This window comes from Pinus tabuliformis, chromosome 4_1, assembly GCF_031772625.1.
Source record: "Pinus tabuliformis cultivar Carrire ecotype Pingquan chromosome 4_1, CPIR1, whole genome shotgun sequence".
Classification (NCBI taxonomy): Eukaryota; Viridiplantae; Streptophyta; class Pinopsida; order Pinales; family Pinaceae; genus Pinus; species Pinus tabuliformis.
The window spans coordinates 220,621,803-220,643,360 of NC_142303.1; the positions used below are offsets into that span (position 1 = coordinate 220,621,803).

At 40.6% G+C, this 21,558-nt stretch overlaps 1 protein-coding gene across 1 annotated transcript in view; it reads left to right on the forward strand.

Annotated features, from left to right (window-relative positions):
- LOC149175031 (lysine-ketoglutarate reductase/saccharopine dehydrogenase bifunctional enzyme) overlaps positions 1-21,558 on the forward strand; it is a 573,325-nt gene that overhangs the window by 81,555 nt on the left and 470,212 nt on the right. Inside the window, exon 8 of the mRNA XM_089419501.1 lies at positions 4,770-4,845. Within this exon, the coding sequence (XP_089275627.1) occupies positions 4,770-4,845 (76 nt within the window). The remainder of the gene's footprint in view (positions 1-4,769; positions 4,846-21,558) is intronic.

Consider the following 21,558-nt stretch of genomic DNA (forward strand, 5'->3'; position numbering starts at 1 on the left):
TACGGGAGCCTCGAAGAGTAGCAGTACTAGCGATGTTAGTAGAGATGGATGTGGATGGAGCGATAGAGGGAGCTACAGTGCAGGATTCCCAAGACAACGCGAGGCTAGCAGGCTGCAACAGTGCGAGAGACACGGGAGCGTTGCACTAGTGCAGAATGGAACAGAGAGGTGTGCAACAGTGCGAGATGCATGGAGTTGTTGCAGCAGCGCAGAGGTTAGAGAGGGAGCACTTGTAAGTGACAGAGGGAGATTCAACATCAGGAGTGTTTCTAGCCTGACGGAGATGTCAGAGTTGGGGGATCAGTTATTTACTTCTCAGGTAGCTGAGTTGCAGTGCAATAGTTAACAGTGGTAGCGCTATGGGTAGCACGATGCAGCGTGATGAGAGGGCTTGCAGTGCAGATGCAACAATGGCAGTGGTAGGGCCATGGGCAGCAACACAGATGCAGAGGGAGTTGCAGTACAGATGCAACAGTGGCAGTGGTAGGGCCATGGGTAGCAATACAGGATGCATCAGTGTAGAGGATGTTGGGCAGCAGGCCTAGCATCAACACAGGGACTGATGCCGGATGATCAGAGTGATACTCAGTGAGGAGTATTGTCAGAACATAGTCCTCGCTAAGAGGAAGTGTTGATTTGGGGTAGCATTGGATGTGTAATTGGTGAAATGGCTAAGGCACAGGAGATCTCCAATACTTAGAAAGGGTTTGGGCAGATTCTAAATAGTTTGGGAGATACTAAAATAATTAATACTTTTAATGGAGTCTTTAAGTCTAAACTTAGGGAAAATAAAATATTAATGTGAATTAATATAAAATTGTGTTAGAATGGTCCAAAAGTCGTGGATCAAGCCAGATCTAATCTTAGCCGTTGATTAGGGACTTAATCTCGGCCGTTGAATTGTCAACGAGAAAAGTATAAGAGGAGGCTTGAGGGTCACTTGGAGAACACACCAAGAGATCAAGATTTCGACTTTCTGGGGCTGGGTTTACAGAGAAAGTTGAGAGTGATCTGGAGTTGCAGCTAAGGGGTAGTGAATACAGAAGCAAAGAAGCAGAGATAGTGCTGGTAGGATCAGCGTAGTAGCCGGGAAAGCTGACGCAGAGGGCAAAAGCTGGAATTGTCGGGAACAACCGGAATAGCCAGGAAAGCTGACGTAGAGGGCAGAAGCCGTAACTGCTGGAATTGCTGGGAAAGTTGACGCAGAGGGCAGAAGCCAGAACTGTTGGGAAAGCTGACGTAGAGGGCAGAAGTCGGAACTGCCGGGAAAGTTGACGCAGAGGGCAGAAGCTGGAACTGCTGGGAAAGCTGACGCAGAGGGCAGAAGAGGCTGATGCAGTCCCTAAAGGTTGATGCTGGGGTTTTTCGTGGGGCAGATTGGAGCTGAGGAGCTGCCAGAGTGTGTATGCGAGGTTTCAGCCAGAGCATCTGTCTCCGAACGAGAGGTACTACAGCTGAGATTTTTCTCTGTTGGGTGAGCCAGATTTGGCACCCAAATTGTATTCTGAAACTGCTTATTAAATCAAACCCTCAGATCGCTGCACCGGTTTTCCCGCATTGGGTTTTTTCGGGGACATTAGTCCAAAAATAACGGTGTCATTTGTGTGGTTGTTTCTGTTTCCTTCAGTTGATGATTTGTAATGTGTTGAGCATGTACTTGTGTTTATTTCCAGTATTTACATGGTAAATAACTTGTTAATTAACAAAACAAGTAGGTAGGAATAAATCAGTAAAGTGCATGAAGGGTTTCTAATGTGTCAGACTTATAAATTCCAACATGCCGACCATTCGAGAATGGACTGGTGAGACAAACAACCTCCTAGGATGTAGATTGTCACCATAAAAGTAGGTTTACCTAGGCAATTACATACATGACACAGATCTGCTGAGATTATTTATATCATATACATGTAGAATGAGTTTACATTGTAACAGAATAATCAGGTTGATGATGATAGCTGAACATCACAGACACATCGATCAAATGCTCTCCCTTTTGTGAAAAAAGGGGGTGTACTGCTATGGGTCGTTGACACGTAGTAGTCAACATGCTCTAGCCATGAAAATTGGCGGAGAGGCTAAGCACATGAGATCTCCAAGACTCAAAAATGGTTTTGGGGAAATTCTGGCCGGTGAAGGAGATATTAAAATAATTAATATTTTTAATGGATTCCTAAGTCTAAACTTGGGAAAATAAAAACATTAATGGGTATTAATATAAAACTGGGTTAGAAGGTTGTAAATGACATGGATCAAGCCAAATTTAATCTTAGTCGTTGGTTAGAGATGTAATCTCGGCCGTTGAAGACTCAATGGAAAAAGTATAAGAGGAGGCTTGAGGGTCAGTTGGAGATACACTAGAGTGATCAGTTGGTTCGATTTTCTAGAGCAGGGTTTGCTAAGAGAAATCGAACCAGTGATCAAAGTTGCAGCGAGGGGAAGTGAGTGCAAGGCAGAGAGGCAGAGATAGTGCTGGAAGACCAGTGCAGAGGTAGAGAGGCAGACACAGAGGCCAACAGTGACTGCGCAGAGGCCCAGAGGGCCTGCGTGATTGACACAGAGGCTGCAGAAGTGATGTAGAGGGCTAGAGAGGCTGTGCAGAGTCTCAGAGGGCTGACGCAGAGGGTTTCAGGCTGACGTTGAGGCCAAGAGGGTTGACACAGTGCCTTAGAGGGGTGCTGGAGAGGTTTTCGTGGAGCAGACTTTAAGAATATCTACTTCTGAAGAGAGGTATTACTGCCAGATTATTTTCTCTATTGGGTGAGCTAGTTTGGCACCCAGTGTATTCAAGAAAAGCTGCTTAATAATAAAACCCTCAGAATTGCTGCACTGGTTTTCCCAAGTTGGGTTTTTCCGGGGACGATTGTCCAAAAATAACAGTGTCCCTTGTGTGTTTGTCTATTTCTTTCAACTGTTGATCTGTAGATGGTTGACACTGTATTATGTTTATTTCAGTATTTATGTGGTTAAATAATTTGTTAGTAATTGAAACTAGTAGGCGAAATAAACCAGAGATTACAAAAAAATTTCTAACGGTTAGACTTAGAAATTCCAAGAGGCTAACGCAGACACTGCACAGAGGCAACCATAAAAGCTGGTGGCAATCTTTCTGGGGTTGGATCAGCCAGGATTTCTAGTGATAGTGTGAGGTAATCTCACAAATGTCAGGTTTATCTTCTGTAATTGGAACGCTGGGAAGGCTTCTAGAGATGTATTCATATTTTACTACTACATACTAATAAAACCCTCAGATTTGCTGCACCAATTTTCCAACATTGGGTTTTTCCGGGGACATTTGTCCAAAAATAACGGTGTTATTGTGTTGTATTTTCTTTCTTATTTAGTCTCTTGTTTCTGCATATAAATTAATTAAGTGAAGGCTGCAGTGTATGTATTTCAATATTTTCCGTAGGAAACTGCAAATAACTTGTTCATGTAAATCTAACAAGGAGGAGAAATATCATCAGTTGTTGCAGTAGGGCTTCCGGTTTAGGAATTTTCACAGGGATTGTTATCATCACACTTGGCATTTGGTTCTTCATTGGGATGTCCACCCATTCTCCTATATAATTGAGTCTTGGGCTTTCATATTGTATCTTTTGCAACAAGCTATTGTGCTTGGGGAAGCTCTGCTTCTATGTACTCTTGTGCTTCATTCATAGGTGTTTCTCTCTTGGAATTTGTGCTTGGCTCAAAGATGATATAATTTTCTATTTGTGTTTAATTTGATTTCATTGTCTCATATGCTTTTATAGAGTTGTGAATGGATAGTTATATTATATTTGCAATTGGTTATTTGATATGCTCTAGACTAGATAACTCTATCTATTTTCATACAAATTCTAGAGTTCTTTTGTCATTGTTTATTGATTTAATTGATATGAGCTATTGTGCATTTGAAGTTTTGTAGAGGCCATCTTTGGATCAACTAAAAAACGTTAAAGATTTAAGGATGTAACTAAATAACTAGATAAGGTCATTGTAGGATCAACCATTATAAGATTGTTTTCTTTGGATGTAAGGATGTAACTATATAAGTAGATAACAAATTAGTGTTTTTGTTATTTTTTTTTCCTTTAAAAAAAAAGAGTTCAATAAATTCAAAATGACCAGCCTTATGTTTGAGTTGAAGTTCAATTAGGGTTGAATATATATATATATATATATATATATATATAATTTTGAATTACATAGTTTCTTGAAATCAATAGAGTTACTAATTACTTGAATTTAACCATTCATGGCATTGCTGTATGAGATTTTGAACCAGTAAACATTTTTAGGATCACTACCTTATTTTTATCGAATAACTTCATCGGATAGTTGTAATACTAATATTACAAAGCGTTTTGTTATTGTTTATCATAGGGTTATTGCAATCTTGGCTTTAACCATTTTAATTTCCAGTGAGGATTTTTTGTCAAATGAATGTAGTAGCTCTTTATTTTAAGGAATCACGTTTGATTTTTTTTTTGTTTTGTAAATAAAATGTGAATTTGTTCATGATGCTCTAATTTTGTCCCATTTTATGGTACAGTTATTACATTACATCTGTGGAAGTCTATTGATGTTATTTTTTTCTTATAAATGTTTTATGGTTTTATTATAGATGATTATATAATGGATAAGTTTTTAATTCTTCTTGTCTATTGTTAAATTATTTTATGATCAATTAAATTAAAATCTTAGCAAGTTAAATACAATTTGATGTGCATTATACATGATGTAACATCAAGACAGACACGTTGTATTTATTTCCAAATGTGCAGGATGATTATTACGCACACCCAGAACTTTATTACCCAGTGTTCCATGAAAAAATAGCTCCATACGCCACATGCATAGGTATGTCAACATTTATACTTGTAAAGATGTTTATATAACATTCAAATATATTAAACTAAGAATCATCAGAAAACATTTAATTGGACAGCTTTTGCATTTAGTTTTCGCTTATATGGGTTGTTGCAAAATGTGACGTAAATGTACCATCTTCATTGGTTGATAATTATGCAAGGTGTGTAAACTAGTTGCAGGCAGGAAACATTAGTAAAGCATAAAATATCTTATGTGTGAGTAGTTATTACTTATTTTTATTTTGTAATAGACATTGTTACCAATGTGTTTAATCAATATTTCAACAAGAAAGACTTTTTGATTAATGCAATTTGCAGTTTTTAAAGAACTATCAGGCACAATATGGTTATAATTAATGAAGGCTTGTTACTGCCTGAAAATGTATGGTTCATTTTGTGTTTTCAATGGCATTATCTTCTCAATAGTGCTGTGCCAGGAGATATGTATTATTGAAGAATCAACATCATTTATAGGTTGTGATAGCGTGGTTGAGATCCATTGTTATTCATGTTTGGATGATCTCTACATGTTGAGAGGTAGTGGCTATTTATTTGGAGAAGTGTTTGCTTACATGGAAGCATAAGGGAAAATTCAAGGTCTGAAACGAATCTCCTAAGGAAAATAGTTATAAGACTTAAAATACTAAAATAAGAGTGATGGATTTTCAAAGGTAAAAAAAGAAACTATTTTCTGTAATTGTATTTTGACTTATCTCCTAGTAGGTTTACTCAAATTTCAAGTGTAAGCACTAGTGCCTATTACAATAAAATCTAGCATCTAGTGCAAAGTCTCATTAGGTGATCTAGACAATGTGCAACACATGGGAGTGTTACCACTGCCACCTCAACAATTACTCTCCTCTTTGGTGAAGGACACAATCCAACACAAAGGAGGCTTCCTTGGTAGGGCTTAGGGATCAAGTAACCCAAGGATCTTAAGCTAAGTGCCCTCGATGTTCAAACATCAAAACTCGACCAAATGAAAGGTATGAAAAACTAGAGTTTGTGGTGGATGGAGTAAATTCAAGATTTGGTGTCAAAGGACCTATAGGTCAATCTAAAGGCTATGCTTAGCTTAAGGAGTCTCAAATAGGTCACCTAAACACACCAGCTTCGAGAAGGGTGTAGGCATAAGCATTACCGTTAGTTACAATGCTCCTTATACTTGCACTTAAGGAGTAAGCATGCAACAATCATTTGAAAATGAAAGATAGCTGAAGTAGCTGCATTGGTATGTGTTACCATCTAAGCTAGTAGTATTGTCAAGACCTGCACAAGATGCTAATATGGCACACACGACACAAGTTGTCACTATCACCTTGGCACAAATCCCCACTCTTTAAGCCCCACTCCCACTAAAAGGCTATGGAAGGATTTCCTACACAACGCTTCACCCAAGATATTAGTAGGCTAGTGCCAAATAATGGAGTCTATGATGAAGATGAGAGTTAATTTTTTGAATTCATACTATTGTGAAAGTGATATTTACATAGAAAATAATGCAGACCAGCAACATGCAAGTTTTCACAACTCAAAATATTTGAGTTATTTTGAGACTAAAATGGTAGGAAAAGAAAACTCTTACCAAATATGGAAGATGGTCTTGAGTTTTACCTTTCATATTGGGTTGTACTCTGTAAATATGTTTGTTGTCCTATAGTTACATCTTTGAAAAATGCAGAAACAACACAAATCCCCTTTGGGGGCCACCCAACAATCTGTGTATGCTCTAGATTAATGATCTATGGGCGGAGTAAGCTAGGAAAGAAAAAATATATCAGTATATACCTTCTTAAGTTTCAACTCTACAATAAAAATCTATGTTTCTAGCAATGTAATGTTCCTAATGGAAATTTTACAATGATAACAAAAACATGCAAATAAAATAACATAGAAATTTTCAGAAACACTGCAAATCCTACAACTGGCCAATATTTTATAATAATATCAACTTGTGGTACAAGGAGTTGGAGAAAGTGCACCTGGGCTTGCACAAGGCAAGCTACAAGCACTAGGTGATGAGTACAAGAAAGCCCAACGGCTGCAATAACCAACTCCTCCAGAAAACTGCGCTGCTGCTCCAAAACTACATTGTTGCCTGACTTTGCCCCCTGATTTGCCCACTCTAGAGTGCCCAGAAAATTCTAGGAATTTGGGATTGTGATCCTTGCCCAAAACCTAGAAAAACCCAGAAAGGGTTTCCCTTGGTTCCAACCTTAAAAAATTGACCCTTCACAGCTTGGCCCTCCTCCAAATACGAATTATGTTGCTGTGACTGATCCTGTCAATCTCTGCACTCCCAATTCCAACAATCCTTCTCAAATGGCCCTCTAAATGATCTCCCAGCTCCCCAGCTCCAAAATCCCCGGGGTAATGTTGCCCTAACAAATCTCACTCCAATGACTGCGTAGTCCTTGCACTGCTGTTACTCTCCTTGCTCTGCGTTGTTGTTATGCTCCTTGCTCTGTGCTGTTGCCACTCTCCCTGCTGCCATAACTCAGTCTCCTTGCTGCTATTTTCCTGCTACAGCAACTTGGCCCTCCTGCTGCTACTTTCTTGCCGCTGTAACTCGGCCCTCCTGCTGCTCCCTTCCCTGCGACTATAACTCGACATCCTTGTTGTTACTTCCCCCGACTGCTATAACTCGACTTACTGTTGTTGTAACTCGACTCATTTCTGTTGGTACGACTTGGAATGAAGTAGAACTCTCTCCTAGGCCCGGCACTTGAAGTCCATTGAAGCAAGGGTTGAGATCTCGGAGACACTCGTGTGCTAAACAACAAAATATTGGCTCAGTTGAACAGCTAAGGCAAATTCGATTTTCAAATAGGCAAAAGACCCCTATTGCTCCCTCATTCCTTCCTTTTATAATTGTTGGCCATGCATTCCTTGTGGGTCCCTCCACCAAGTCGAATTGCCTCAAGGAATTCAAATTCCTTCTTCCCCAAGTGCGTACTTCATGTGGGCCCCATATTCCACTACCAATTTAATATTCCTTTTCTCTAATGTTGGTGGCCTCCATTTCTCCAAAAATTAAGTGGGGACTTGTTGATTTCGGGTAGCATCGTATGTGCTCTAGCCACGAAATTTGGTGGAGAGATTGGGGCACATAAGATCTCCAATACCCAGAAAGGGTTTGGGCAGATTCTAAACAGATCAGGGGATATTAAAATAAAATATTAATGTGTATTAATATGAATTTGTGTTAGAATGGTCCAAAAGACATGGATCAAGCCAGATCTAATCTTAGCTGTTGATTAGGGACTTAATCTCGGCCGTTGAGATGTCAACATAAAAAGTATAAGAGAATGCTTAAGGGGCACTTGAAGAACACATTGAGGGAGACCAGTTAGTTCAATTTCTAGAGCGGGGTTTGCTGAGAAATTGAACCAGTGGTCTGGAGAGCAGTTAGGAGGCAGCGAGTACGAAACAGAGAGACGGGAGATTAGCACAGAAGAGGTAGACGCAGAGCTAGAGGCTACCACGCAGAGGCAGCAGAGACCGCACAGAGCCAGAAGGGCCTGCGTCATCCACGCAGAGGCTGCAGGAGTGACACAAAAGCCCAGAGACGCTGCGCAGAGCTTCAGTAGGCTGACGCAGAGGGTTTCAGGCTGACGCAGAGGGTTACAAGCTGTAGCAGAAGTCAAAAGGGCCTACGCTGGGTTTAGAAAACTGTTGGAAGTTTGTCTATCTGTGGGTAAGCCAGTTTGGCACCTTGTTGTACAAGAAAATTGCTGAATAATAAAATCCTCCCTTGCTGCACCGATTTTCCCACATTGGGTTTTTCTGGGGACATTAGTCCAAAATAACTGTGTTAATGTGTGCATATGTTTGTTTCTATATTACAGTGTGATATTTGCAATAATATTTATTTTAATGTTTGTTGAAGTAATTTCATGAATAACTTATGATGAAATAAGTAGGAAAAGTAAATCAGTTGCTGTAGTGATAGAATTTTCACAGGACTCCCTCTATCCACTTTATCTAAGTTTACATGCCAAAATATTTCCAAACACCCAATAACAAAAAATAGAAATTCATCTTAGAAAAATTAATTTAATTGGGACAATACAGTCCTCCCCACCAAATATTGCTTGTCCTCAAGCAATGCCTGAACAAGCACCCTCTCGATCAGCTGACCCAAACAGTCACTGCACACAATACCGGGGTACCAAATGTACCACCGGGTCACCTTGAATCCGTGCACCATCCTGTCATACATGAATCCCTCGATACCAGGGTCCCATGCTAATTTCAAAAGGGTGCCGCCATGTTGACGCTGTGCTACTCTGATTACAGTTGACTGCCCATCGTGCCCTTGTCGTATCCTCCTCTCTTGGAACCCGATGGTGAAATACGGATAAAGGCCAAAAACATCTTGCCCAGGTATCTCAATGATGCCAAAGCCTACCTATCTAAAGCTAACCCTGAACCTATGCGACAACAAGGAAAGCTTGCCTTGCCATACGATGAAGGCTTCCTCGAACCCCTATGTGTTGGTCCAAGAGTGAACTAGATCACTCTCTGCCCGGAATCCGCTCATCATGAGACAGAGTGATCTATCAACCAACTGAACCCTTGGATTCCATAGCCAGCCATGGTGTAGCATTGCTTTGACAACTGCTGGAACCCATCTATGCCTTGTCTCTAGTTTCGACATGCAATCAATATATAGGCTCCATATATCATGAACTAATCTGATGCATACTAAACGGCCTTGTGCCTGCCACTGCGTAGCACTGATGACCACTAGAAACCACATGTACCAAATAACTACACCCTGAATGCAGCCAATAGATAGATGTCTGATGCGCGCGATGTCTCCATGTATGCAGACCTGTCTTGCTCCATCCAATCATCACCACCAAGTATGCCATCCGCACCGTCTGTAAAGTGTCAATACAATGTCTGAAGCCTGGATACCCACTGGAAAGCTGCCTCATCTATACACAGTATCCCTTGCTCATGCATGATCCCAACAAGCCCTGTTGAAGTAGAGGCACATGTCTTCCCCATAATCAACTCCTGAAGTGTGGACCTAGAGATGAGGGGTATACCACCCCTACAGAAGATCATCTCATCTCCTAGCCAATGGCTGCCAACTCGCGTACCGTCCAGATGTCTAGGGTGAACCTCCCATGTCTTGCTACTTGTACTGAGGGTATCATGGAACAACAACCCGACCTTCAACAACTGTAAGCCATGTGGGAGAGTGATAGGTATGTAAGTCCCCACAGGTATGACCAAGAGTTCGCATGGACACCAAAAGGTAATTCCATGGATGCCCCTCTGTCTGTCCTGGTCCTGCTGATAACTCCATCGAAGATCGAACTCTGTTGAGTAGGATGTCCCTAGATGCTCAACAACACCTCCATCCATACGGGGTGAGTTGCATCCAATGGTGCGCCTCCTCTCACTCCATGGTGTAAACCCACGCACCACAACACACCGCCATGCATCTACGTGCTCGCCTACCAACCACTCCTCAACGCTAAATGCTCCTACATGCCACTAAATGCTAGAATCTAAAATTGAGATAGTATGCGTCAACCCACACCCTACCAGTATCACCTCCACTGTCGTATCACCACACCCTCTAATGCATGGGCCTCGCCTCCAAATCCTCCTTGAGAGACATAAGAGGAGAATCCTCATATGCACCAGTGGCGACGCCACCACTGTGTTGCTCCTCAGTGACCATTGAGTCCCAACTAACTGCGGAGAGTCCTTGGCCCCAACCAAGGCACTATCTGGTCGCTTGCCAATGCCACCTCCTCCAGCAAACCCTTGCCAGAGTATGTTGATCATTTGGCGATCCCATGTACAACTATCATACCAAAACGACCTAGGGAGTCCACTCGCAAATTGACAGGCCATTGGTGCTAGCTGAGACTCCCCTAATGACTACTTGCACTCAACTGCTGGGTCAATTATCCCACCAATGTTGTAGTCAATCTGCATATCTGGTAAGGGGTAGGTAGTCCCACCTAGACCCCAATTCCAACCTGGGCCTCCAGTATCCTCGATGCTTGAACGTGCCTATTGACTCTCACCCCGACCTATGACCAACCCCATATGCCTAGCCCACTCCATCGAGCACCAACTCAGAATCTCTCGCCATCCAACCCCAAGGGAAGGTTCGAGAGCATAAACTCTCGTACACGGAACTAACCCTCCATCCTGCCAAGAATGCACCCTGCGCAACTCATGTTGCCTCATCTCACCATCTTGGTCAACACGTAAAATATGTTAAAGTGACTCTGCCTCTCCCTCTCCCTCTCCAATGTGTTGTGGTAACTTGCTAGTGGTACTTGCCTCATTTGTGCATGTTTGAGTAGGGTTGCCCTATCGCTCCAATGTGCACTACAACTGAACCATTAGAGAACCCAACCGTTCCCCAACGCGAGTCAGTTTGGCCGTTGACTTAGCACAAACCACTCTCATGCCCTCCAGCTCCTCGTTCTGCTGCAAAATGGCCTCTCGCACTGTCGTGGCCTTCTTTCTCAATGCTAGAAGGCTAGCCCGGAAGTGATGAAACTGTGGAGGGCGACTATCCTCTGTAAACTCGGTCACCGCTCCTGACCCCTCTGTCTCTTCTGGTACCTCCTCAACAACAAGTATGCCTCCAAGCACCTTATCAACCTGCTGTGGGCGGCCATCGTCTAGAAATTGGCTCATAGCACTGGGTACCTCATCAACTATTGGCATCTCATCAATAGATGGCCCTCTGAGTGTATGCTCTACTCCCTCAACCAAGGTGTTAGCTGGAGCTACCAAATAGGCCTCCAACAATGGTGACTTATGCGCCACGCTGGGTATATTGATGTGCCCCTTACCATCGTGCATGTCCTCCTGCTCAACCTCCTCCTCAAGCTTCTGACATCTAAATCCCGGTCTCCACCAGCAGAAACGCCCCCTGGTCTCACCCTCTAACTGTCCTCATCCAATCCACTCCCTTTGAGGGGGTTGATGTCATCTCAGTCAAATCTCTCCACGAGCCTCCATGTGAACTCTGTGTACGTGATACGTGCATGACCCAAAGGGATCAACCCTCAGTACTACCACTCCATAGCATCTTCGTCCAAGTGCAAAGTGGCATGTCTAATAGCATTTGCCTCCCTCACAGAGTTTAGCCGGAAATATGTGTCCAATTCTTGTACCCATTTTCTGATAGAACTCCTACCTGAACCATCAAAGTGGGTGAGGGTCATTTTTCCCTCAATGATATTCATTCTCCCTTGTGCCATGGGTTTGTCTATAGTTCACCCATCACAGTGAATATATGCCCAAATCTTCCATGATCTTGCTGGCTACTCCATGTTTGGCCAAGATCATGCTCTGATACCACTGTAATGTTCCTAATGGAAATTTTACAATGATAACAAAGACATGGAAATACAATAACACAAAAATTTTCAGAAACAAATATACATGAACCAGAAATTTCTGCAAATCCCATAGCTGGCCAAAATTTGATTAATAATATCAGCTTGTGGTACAAGGAGTTGGAGAAAATGCACTTGGGCTTGCACAAGGCAAGCTACAAGCACCAGGTGATGAGTACAAGAAAGCCCAACGGCTGCAATAATCAACACGTTATATATCATTTTATTAAATATTAAAAATTAGATATTTCTTACACAAATTCTCATTCATGATACAAATTCATTAATTCAAATATAGATCTTCATCTGGATGTAAGTTTTACAAAGTAACATTATGCATACAAATACAATTGTGACATAAATGATAAATCATAATACATATTCAATTCGTCAATGATCCAATAGGAGAAAGACAAGATACTGTAGTTTTCTCATTAAGTCGTCAAAATCAAAATCTGTTACATAGGTAGTACAATGCCAATGGCAAATAGAAATAGCAAATACAAAACAACTACAAGTCTACGAGCCTCAAGGCAGTAGGTAGCTCATGAGTCATCAATCCTCATCATCAAAATTAACATCACTATACTCATCATCATGGTCACCACTACTTTCCTCTACTGTATCCTCCTCCTCTGTATCCAAAGTCATCCTTGCATCTGTTGGTGTGGAGGATAACCCCTCTACAGTATCACCATCATCAAATGTGACAGGCTCTAGCACTGGTTCATTGAGATCGAAGTTGGCCAATGCCAACTCAACATTGTTGTCCAGACCCATATCATCAGGAAAGACATCCCACATATTTGTCTTTCCCTTCAACCACTCATCCCTCTGCCTGTACATAAGACGAAGGTTGGTGTGACCTACACGATTGTCTCTGCCCTGGACTGCTCAAGCTTGCTCTTCTTGATACTACACAAATTCCCATATGTGCTCCAATTCCTCTCGCAACAAGAGGATGAAGTCACTTGAGAGAGGAGCCTCATGGCTAACTGTGGTAGAGGAGGGCTTGTTGCCTCGTGAGTTGCCCACCAAGAATAGGGCTTCTTAGCCCCCTGTCTCTAATCACATCATATCCTGCAATTTGACCAGTGCCAGTGGAAAACTCTGCAAACGCATCCTCCACCTCATCAAGGGATGCTCTATCCTGAAAAATCTGCCTGAATGCATCTTTCCTCCCCTGTGAGATTTCACCATCCATTTGAGGAGGGAATCTGCGGGAACGTCCACCATTCAAACACTCATGGTTGTAGTATTTTGGGTTCAATGAGTGAGCCAAACAATGTAAAGGTGTGCAATTCTTGTCCCATCGCTAACAATAATATCCTGTATGGTGGTGGTGAAGGCCTTTGATGATGTCTTATACTCGGGGCACTCATTCTATAAAATAATGCTCCTCATAGACTCAATCATGGAATCCCATCCCTCATAAACCTCTCCTAGGTCTGTATCTGCAAATCGAAGCAAAGAAATGATAGGGTCCATGATCTTAATAAGTAGATCTACCCTCTCCCACCAAGCATCATCTAACATTGTGTCCTTCACTCTTTTAGAGGCTGCTTGATCTGTCTTTCTCCAAAAAGACCAAAACTCTGAAATAACCATGGCCCCAAGAGCGGTCTTGGCCTCCTTCAACCTCTTCAACATGATGAATGAAGAGGCAAACCGTGTATCCGCAATCTTCAACAATGACAAATTGGTGTACTCCTTGTAGATAGTGAGGGCATTTGTATGATTTTGTACAAAGTTGCGGATATGCCGTGCATCCTCAATAATGCTTTCAATCCAAAGCACATCAGAAGCAATAGATTTAAGTGCTAAGTTCAATGAATGGACAATGCAAGGTGTCCAAAACACTTGTGGTTATTTAGCTTCCACAATCATGCCAGCAACCTTGCAAACATGTGCATTATCTATAATGATTTTCACACAAGAATCAACACCTACATCTTCAATAACTTTAATAAACAACTCACTCATATATTGTGCATCCTTGTATTGTCCAAGTGCATCCAATGATTTCAAGAAAAATTGACCATTTAAGGAAGACACCATGAAGTTGATGAGTGGGTGTTGTGCTGGATTTGTCCATCCATCAGAAACAGTGCTACCCCTGATGTTGGCCATGTTGATTTAATAGGCTCAAGTATTTTGTCCACCTCTTTTTTTGCCTTCATTAACAATGTGGTTCTAAGCTTCTCTGACCCAGGAGGCACATACTCTGATGGAGCCCCTTGAGTTAGAGCTTGGCACATCTCAATAAATAGAGGTGAGCGTGCAACATTAAATGATATGAAGTTTTGATAGAAAAAAGGCAATGGTGAGATCAAGCTCTTCCTATTTCTCTTTCTGAAAAATCTTGTCCATTGGACCAAGTGCAGTGGCCTTTCTTTTTCTTGTTTGTCCCCCACCAGAACTCTCAAATGGGAATTTGTTGCTGCTTTTCCTCAAGAATGGAAGGGGGTCATCATTCTTGTTTTTTTAGATTTTGCAGTCACATTTGCCATACCAAAATTGGCCTCTCTTTCCATTTCTTTCCTTTTTGCTAAAGGCACCTTTGGACTAAGCTGCAATTCCACAACTTGGTAAAGCCAACAAATGAGCTTTCACACAGAAATATTTGCTCATGAAATTAGTGTTGCAATAGCTGCATTTCCAAGCAACATTGCCTCCTCCCTTCATCTTGCTGCTTAGCCCTTGCTCTCTTGTGACATATTTCCACAAGGGATATTTGTTATCTTGAGGATGTTGTCTTCCCTCAACATTTGAAGCTGTTGTTGCAGCACCACTTGCAATAGAGGGAACACTTGTAGCAGACCCTAATGAAATTGGAATAGGAGGGGCATCTCCAATGGGGACATTCTTCCCCTTCCTTTGCCCCTTCCCTGCTGCCCTTGATTGAGCCATGAATGCTGTAAAAAAATAAACAAAAAATGCACATGAAAACTGTTGTAATAAAAATACAAAAAAAATAGAGAGAAAATGCACTTACCTGTTGCTTGAATCTTCTTGAAAATGCTCCCACACACTTTGCTCTTTGCTCTCACACACCCACAACAAACCCACAGCCAAGAGGAAAGGTAAATGTGGAAATAGAATGGCCAAATCAGCTTTTTAACTCGCACTTCCTTTGGCTTCCTGACTTCAGACTTCGTACTTCCCAGTTTCCTTAGAGATGTCAAACTTGCTTGAGATGAGTTGTTCCAAATGAATTCGACTTGCTTCTATTTATAGGCTTCAAGGGAGGTCGAATTGATGTCCTTAGGCCAACTTGATCTCGCTTAGGCCGACTTGATGTGGAGGATACATAAATTACATTTGACTCAATACTTAACATTTTTACATGATTGAAAAGCCCAAGAAGGGTCTCTTTAAAAGTACAATGACTCTATTGATTCAGAATAAATCCTAGAAGTCCTCAATGGGGAATTTGACCTAAAACATGGTGACCCAACCATGAAACCCATGCTTTAATAAGTCACAATAATAATAATAATTCTTTTCTTTATTCTTTTGAAAATTACATTACCAGATGATTCAAATACATTAAAAGAAAATTGAACCTAGTTACATTTCCAACAGAGCTCATGTTTGGCTTTTCACCGCGCGCTAATTTTTTATGTGTTGACCATCTTTTGCATTTTGTGGTACATTTCCTGTTGTAAGTGGCCAAATTATGCTTTTATCTTTCTTTTTAGCTGCATCAACTTCTGGGGCATTATTCGAGGCCTAACCCAAAGTGTGGACAAGGGGAGGTGGAGCTTAACACCTTGTGGACTGAAGCAACAAAACTTATAGCTTGTTGACTTAATGTAAAAATACACGAGGTATTTTGTAATAACAATTTATTATATATAAAAATGTACAAGTGCTGTTCGAATGTTACAGTGAGGCCTTGCTTATATCCCTGAGAAGGTGTCCTTTCATGATTAGGCATGTCTTATAGAGGTGCCTTTTCAGTTAACTTCATAACTATTTACCATAATCAATATTTGATTATTTATTATTTATATTCATTTTATTTTAGGTAATTTATATTCGTAACATTGCCCCTTCCTTCAGAAGCTTTGTCCTCAAAGCTATATTGTTGGCAATTGTCTTCATCTTGCGGTTGTCATCTCGGTATATGGAATCCGACGTCACTGGTACCTCAGTTTGAATAATTCGCATGGTAACACTGTTTTGAATCCAAAGTTTATCAATAATATTATTTTATTTTATTTTTCGATTTGTTTTTAATTATTATTATTATTATTTTTTTATGATATATTATTGTGTTATATAAGTTCAATATAAGTTATAAGTTATATATATATATGTGGGTTTATGTCTAATGAATCGAGCTGTCACTTCGTTTGACCGTGGCCTGGAAAGGATGACTGGTGTATTATTCAACCCTTGCTGACAGAGAACACTGTTGTTGACAGAGAACGCTAAGTTGAGGTGTTGGACGAGAATTCGGGGCAGCATATAGTGATTTTGGTTGTCAACAATCAACAACGCTGTCGAGTTTGGGAGGAGCAGGTGGTTACTGCGAGACACGTGGACAATGTTAAAGCGGAGGACAAAATTACAGGGGTTGGGGGAGTTGGTCATCTCCCGCTCCAACTTGTGACGGGGGATGGGAGAGTTAATCAATATATAACTATGCTAATAAATTATGTGTAACGACCTGTTGACCAGCATCGCGGATCACAAATTCGTTGACCGGTGACGTGAATGTTGGCCTGTATTGAACCGATGCAATGTTTGGACATTGTTATGTTTGGACGCCTTATGATCCAAAACGGGTGACAGATGGCAAGGTGGACGCAGTGTTGAACAATGAAGATGCACGTTATTGGGTGGTGGTCGAGCAGGGTATGTCGAGCCTCCTCTTGGCTTCGGGGTCGAATCTATGGGAAAGCCGCCGATTTGATAACCCTTTACCAAGATTTGTTCCAAAAGCACCATCCTCAACAACAGGTCCTGGCCTAAGTCGTGCAAAAATTCGATTATACCCATCCATGTCACCTTTTGCAACACATCGCCATTGTTAGGACTCCGAATTGACCACTTTTGACCTTGTATTTTTGCTATAATATTACCTTCTTCAGTCCATAAGTTGAAAGCCTTGATTATATAATGACCTAATTATTCCAAGGTATGAAGTAACTCTCCTCATTACTATATGTTTAATCATTCATTACATATTCATGTTATCTTTATAATTAATCTTTGGAGAAGTTAACCAAGTTGCTAAGTAACCGTTGAACTGTCTAAAGTCTGCAGAAATTATAGTTCGTAGTTGCTGCAACACCAGAAACAACAACTACGTAGTTGCTGCAACACCAGAAACAGCAACTACGCAGTTGCTGCAACACCAGCAACAACAACTATCTAAAGCAGGGAAAACGTTATTTTGCAACAACTGGAACACCGGAAATGACAAGCGGAAACAGCAACTATCAGAAGATCGGCAGAGTTCCATGCTGACACAGCACGATCAACAACTGTCCAGAAAGGGTAAAACACAGTTACAGTTGCTGAAACACCAGGAATAGCATGAGTTTACTAAATCAGCAACAATGGTGAAGCGGCAAAGGATAGTACGAGGATTCCAAGAAGACGGTTGAGGTTCGTTTACCAGCTGTGTAACAGTAAGAGACCCAAGAAAGAATACACCGTCACACTGTTGTAACGGCATCCTGTAACAAGGATGGATTTCTTATTTTTGACAAAAAGGTTAAACTGAATGAACCATGACGGTCTATTGTAATAGATGTCTCCTCTATAAAGAGGAGACATCTACATTAGAACAAGGGGGGGAGAAAGAAAAGAAGTTGTAAGGGAAATTTTGAAAAACAAAAGCAAGTCTGAATCTTCATTGTAACTGGACATTTTGGCAGATGAATAAAAGGTTGTTCTGAGCATCTAATTTGGCAGCTGTGTTCTGGGGAATCTTGTGAGAGGGACAGGGCCCACCTTCTTCACAAGATTCACCCATTTATTTTCTGTTAGTGTGTGAGTGTGTTTGAATTCTGTAGCATTATCTCTGATAATTTCCTTTTGCTGATACTCTGTTTGGATTCTGTAGCATTACCTCTGATAATTTCCTTTTTGCTGATACGCTGTTTTGTTAGTTGCTTGATATTGTAAAAGAGTACTTCACCGGTGATTAGGAATTGCAGTGTGTATTGGCAAATTGGTTACAGGGGCAGGTGCTGAACATCCTTACCCTGAGGATAGGGTCCTGATCCTCTGCTAACAGAGCAGCCATTATTTTTCTTTGCAGATTTGTATTCTTAGTTAACTGCTTTCATTTCATCTCTGCAACATATTTTAACTGCTATAACATAGAGTAAAGAGTTTGACAGAAAATAGAATTGTGTATACTACAGCTTTTAATGCTTTTAGAGTTAAGTACATACAGTACGAGGTCACCTTTGAAATAAAAGGACTTTCCCGGGTTGACAAATTAATGTGGTACTCGATTGTTTAATCAATAAACAATTCAAGTAGCCAACAGCCATAGCTCTATTTGATCTGGTTTTGATATGTTCATTACATTCCTTGTGCCTCCGTTCATTATGAAGGATGCCTCTTTTAATGAATTTATAAAACTCCATTTCACGCTATCTTCACCCTTACATGGGCTTAATATGTCTGCTAGATACCCTCTAAAGTCAACTACTATATTCCATGACCTTTCCGGCTTTGCACAAAGAAGATCAAACAAGACTCCAGTTGGAATGTACCATTTCAAAGGTAAGCCTTTGTAGTCAAACCATACTGTATCTGTTCCAGGAGGCAAGGAACTCTGAAAATGAGGTTTTATGACAGGAATAAGAAGAGGAAGGTATCCATTATGAGGAGCCAAGACCAGAAGAGGTGTGGGGGAGAGGGGGGCGCAGGAATTGTTGTAACTTTGGAATCGTGCAAATGAACTTGCAGTGGAATGTTTCCTATCCACACATACTTGCAATTTGACGTTTCCCTTGATGAAAGCATAAAATTATGACCACTAGCAAGCTCTGAACTTGTCACACGTGCAAAAATTTGAGAGGAAAAACAAGTCATCAAACCATCTTCCACTACTCCTTCATCAAGCACATTAAGATCAATATCTAAATGTGGACGACTCTGAATGTCACTTACACCAGCAGTCACACTGGTTGCAGTAATAATTGAACTGCCTTTACCCACCATCCCTGTTTTCTCGAAGGTATTTACATTCTCCACATCTTCAAGAGCCTGCTTTTTCTCAAGAGCCACCAATGGCAGTTTCTCATTGACATCTTCTTTCAACAAGGATAAATCTAATATCATTTCATTGTCAATATCTACAACAACCTGCTCTTTCTCCAGAGCCACAAATGGTAGTTTTTCATTGACAACATCTTCTTCATTGTTATGATATTGTACATCTCCTTGTTTCTCAAGATAATCCTCATCCTGATCTATATCAGCTTCATCGGAATCATTATCTTGATCTTTTTTTGCAACATCTTCATTTTCATTATCATCATTTTGATCCAAATCTTCTTTTCCTGCTTCACACAGCTTCATTTCTTCATTGTCACTATTACCTTCCCTATTATCGATTTCCTTTCGACATGCTTTAGCTTCTGCAAATGATTTTTCTAAACACTGAAATTCTTCTTGAATTTTACCAAACTGCTCCATGAATTCAGGACATGAACGTAATGGCATATTATGCGGCGAACAATGTTCAAAGACCCACATGATTATATTGTGCCGCATGGCTCTGATAGCACTGAAGCCACAAAACTTATAGTTTGTTGACTTAATGTAAAAATACACGAGGTATTTTGTAATAATAATTTATTATATATAAAAATGTACAAGTGATGTTTGAATGTTACAATGAGGCCCTGCTTATATACCTAGGTAGGTGTCCTTTGATGATTAGGCATGTCTTTTAGACATGCCTAAGCAGTTAACTTAATAACTATTTAACATACTCAATATTTGATTATTTAATTTTACATTATTTATATTCATTTTTTTTAGGTAATTTATATTCGTAACATGGACCCAATGGAAAAATGTGGACCTATATGGGGAATGCGTGAAAAGGGGTTATAATGATCCAAGGGAAGTGAGATATATGGTGTCAGGAAGTGGGACCATGCAACCAAAATCAAGGTTTCCCATGTAGTGCCACTCCTAAAGTTGGTAGCCCATAAAGGAGATCCCATGGGTGTAGGATACAAGACTGACCACCAAGTTGGGGTGAGGGAACAAGCATATAATACAAGCCCATTTTTTTCGCCGAATCCCCCCACTAATCCATGTCCAAATGTGCCCAAGTAAAACAAGCATAAACACCCAATTACATAATGAAAAGTCACACCTTCAGGATTGGAAGGCCCACCTTCAAACATACGATCATAACAGATAGGGGAGGGCACATAATGGTTGGCTCAAGTGGTGGAGAATAGTGGCACATCGAGCTATCTGGTAGTTGCAAGGGGCTGCTGGCTGTCGGCTGAAGACAAATCTAGGAGAAACTTTCTCCTATAGGGGTCACCCACTAGTGGTGGGTAACATGGCCTTGGTGGAAAAGTTCAGAGAAGGGGCTGTCACCTAATCCAAACTCTCTTCATCTAGGCCCTCCTAGCTAAAGCCAAAGGGGGTGGACCCTAAGGAAGGTTTCTAACGAAACTTGTTAAGACTAACATGTTTGGGAAATAATTAGTAGATGAGTTAGAGCATCAACCATTCAACAAATTGAGATGTGTAACTTGAAGAAATAAAGGAAGCATTTAGCAAGTACAAGTAAACATGAACATTAACATTAAAATGTAAGTAAACCGATATAATTCAATGACATATTTTACAAGGAAATGTAGGTAGATCAGTGCCAAATAAACTCTTGCAAGGAATAGAATATTTGTTCAAAATAAAGACACTTTCTATAAAGGAAATGTCTTCAAGATACACAAGATCAAATGGAGTGAAAGCTGCAAAAAAAAACTGTTAGATCAACCAAATCAAAATGATGATACAATTTTGAAGGGAAAGAACTTAAACAAAATTGAGAACTTGCAAATAAAAATTACTTGTACTTGAAAAGAGGAAAAATGCTCAAACACAATAACGAGATAAAGCTTTAAACTTGACCCAAATGAGTATAATAAAGTAGAAGGGTGAATTTTAATTGCAGGCAAGTAAATGAAATGCTCTTTAAATTTATTGCATGTATTTGAGAAATAGCTCTAATAGTGAGACCCTCAATGAGATTCCAATATCAAATGCATGCAAGAAGAAACATTCAAAATTTGTATGGTGCTTGTGTACACGTGTTCTTG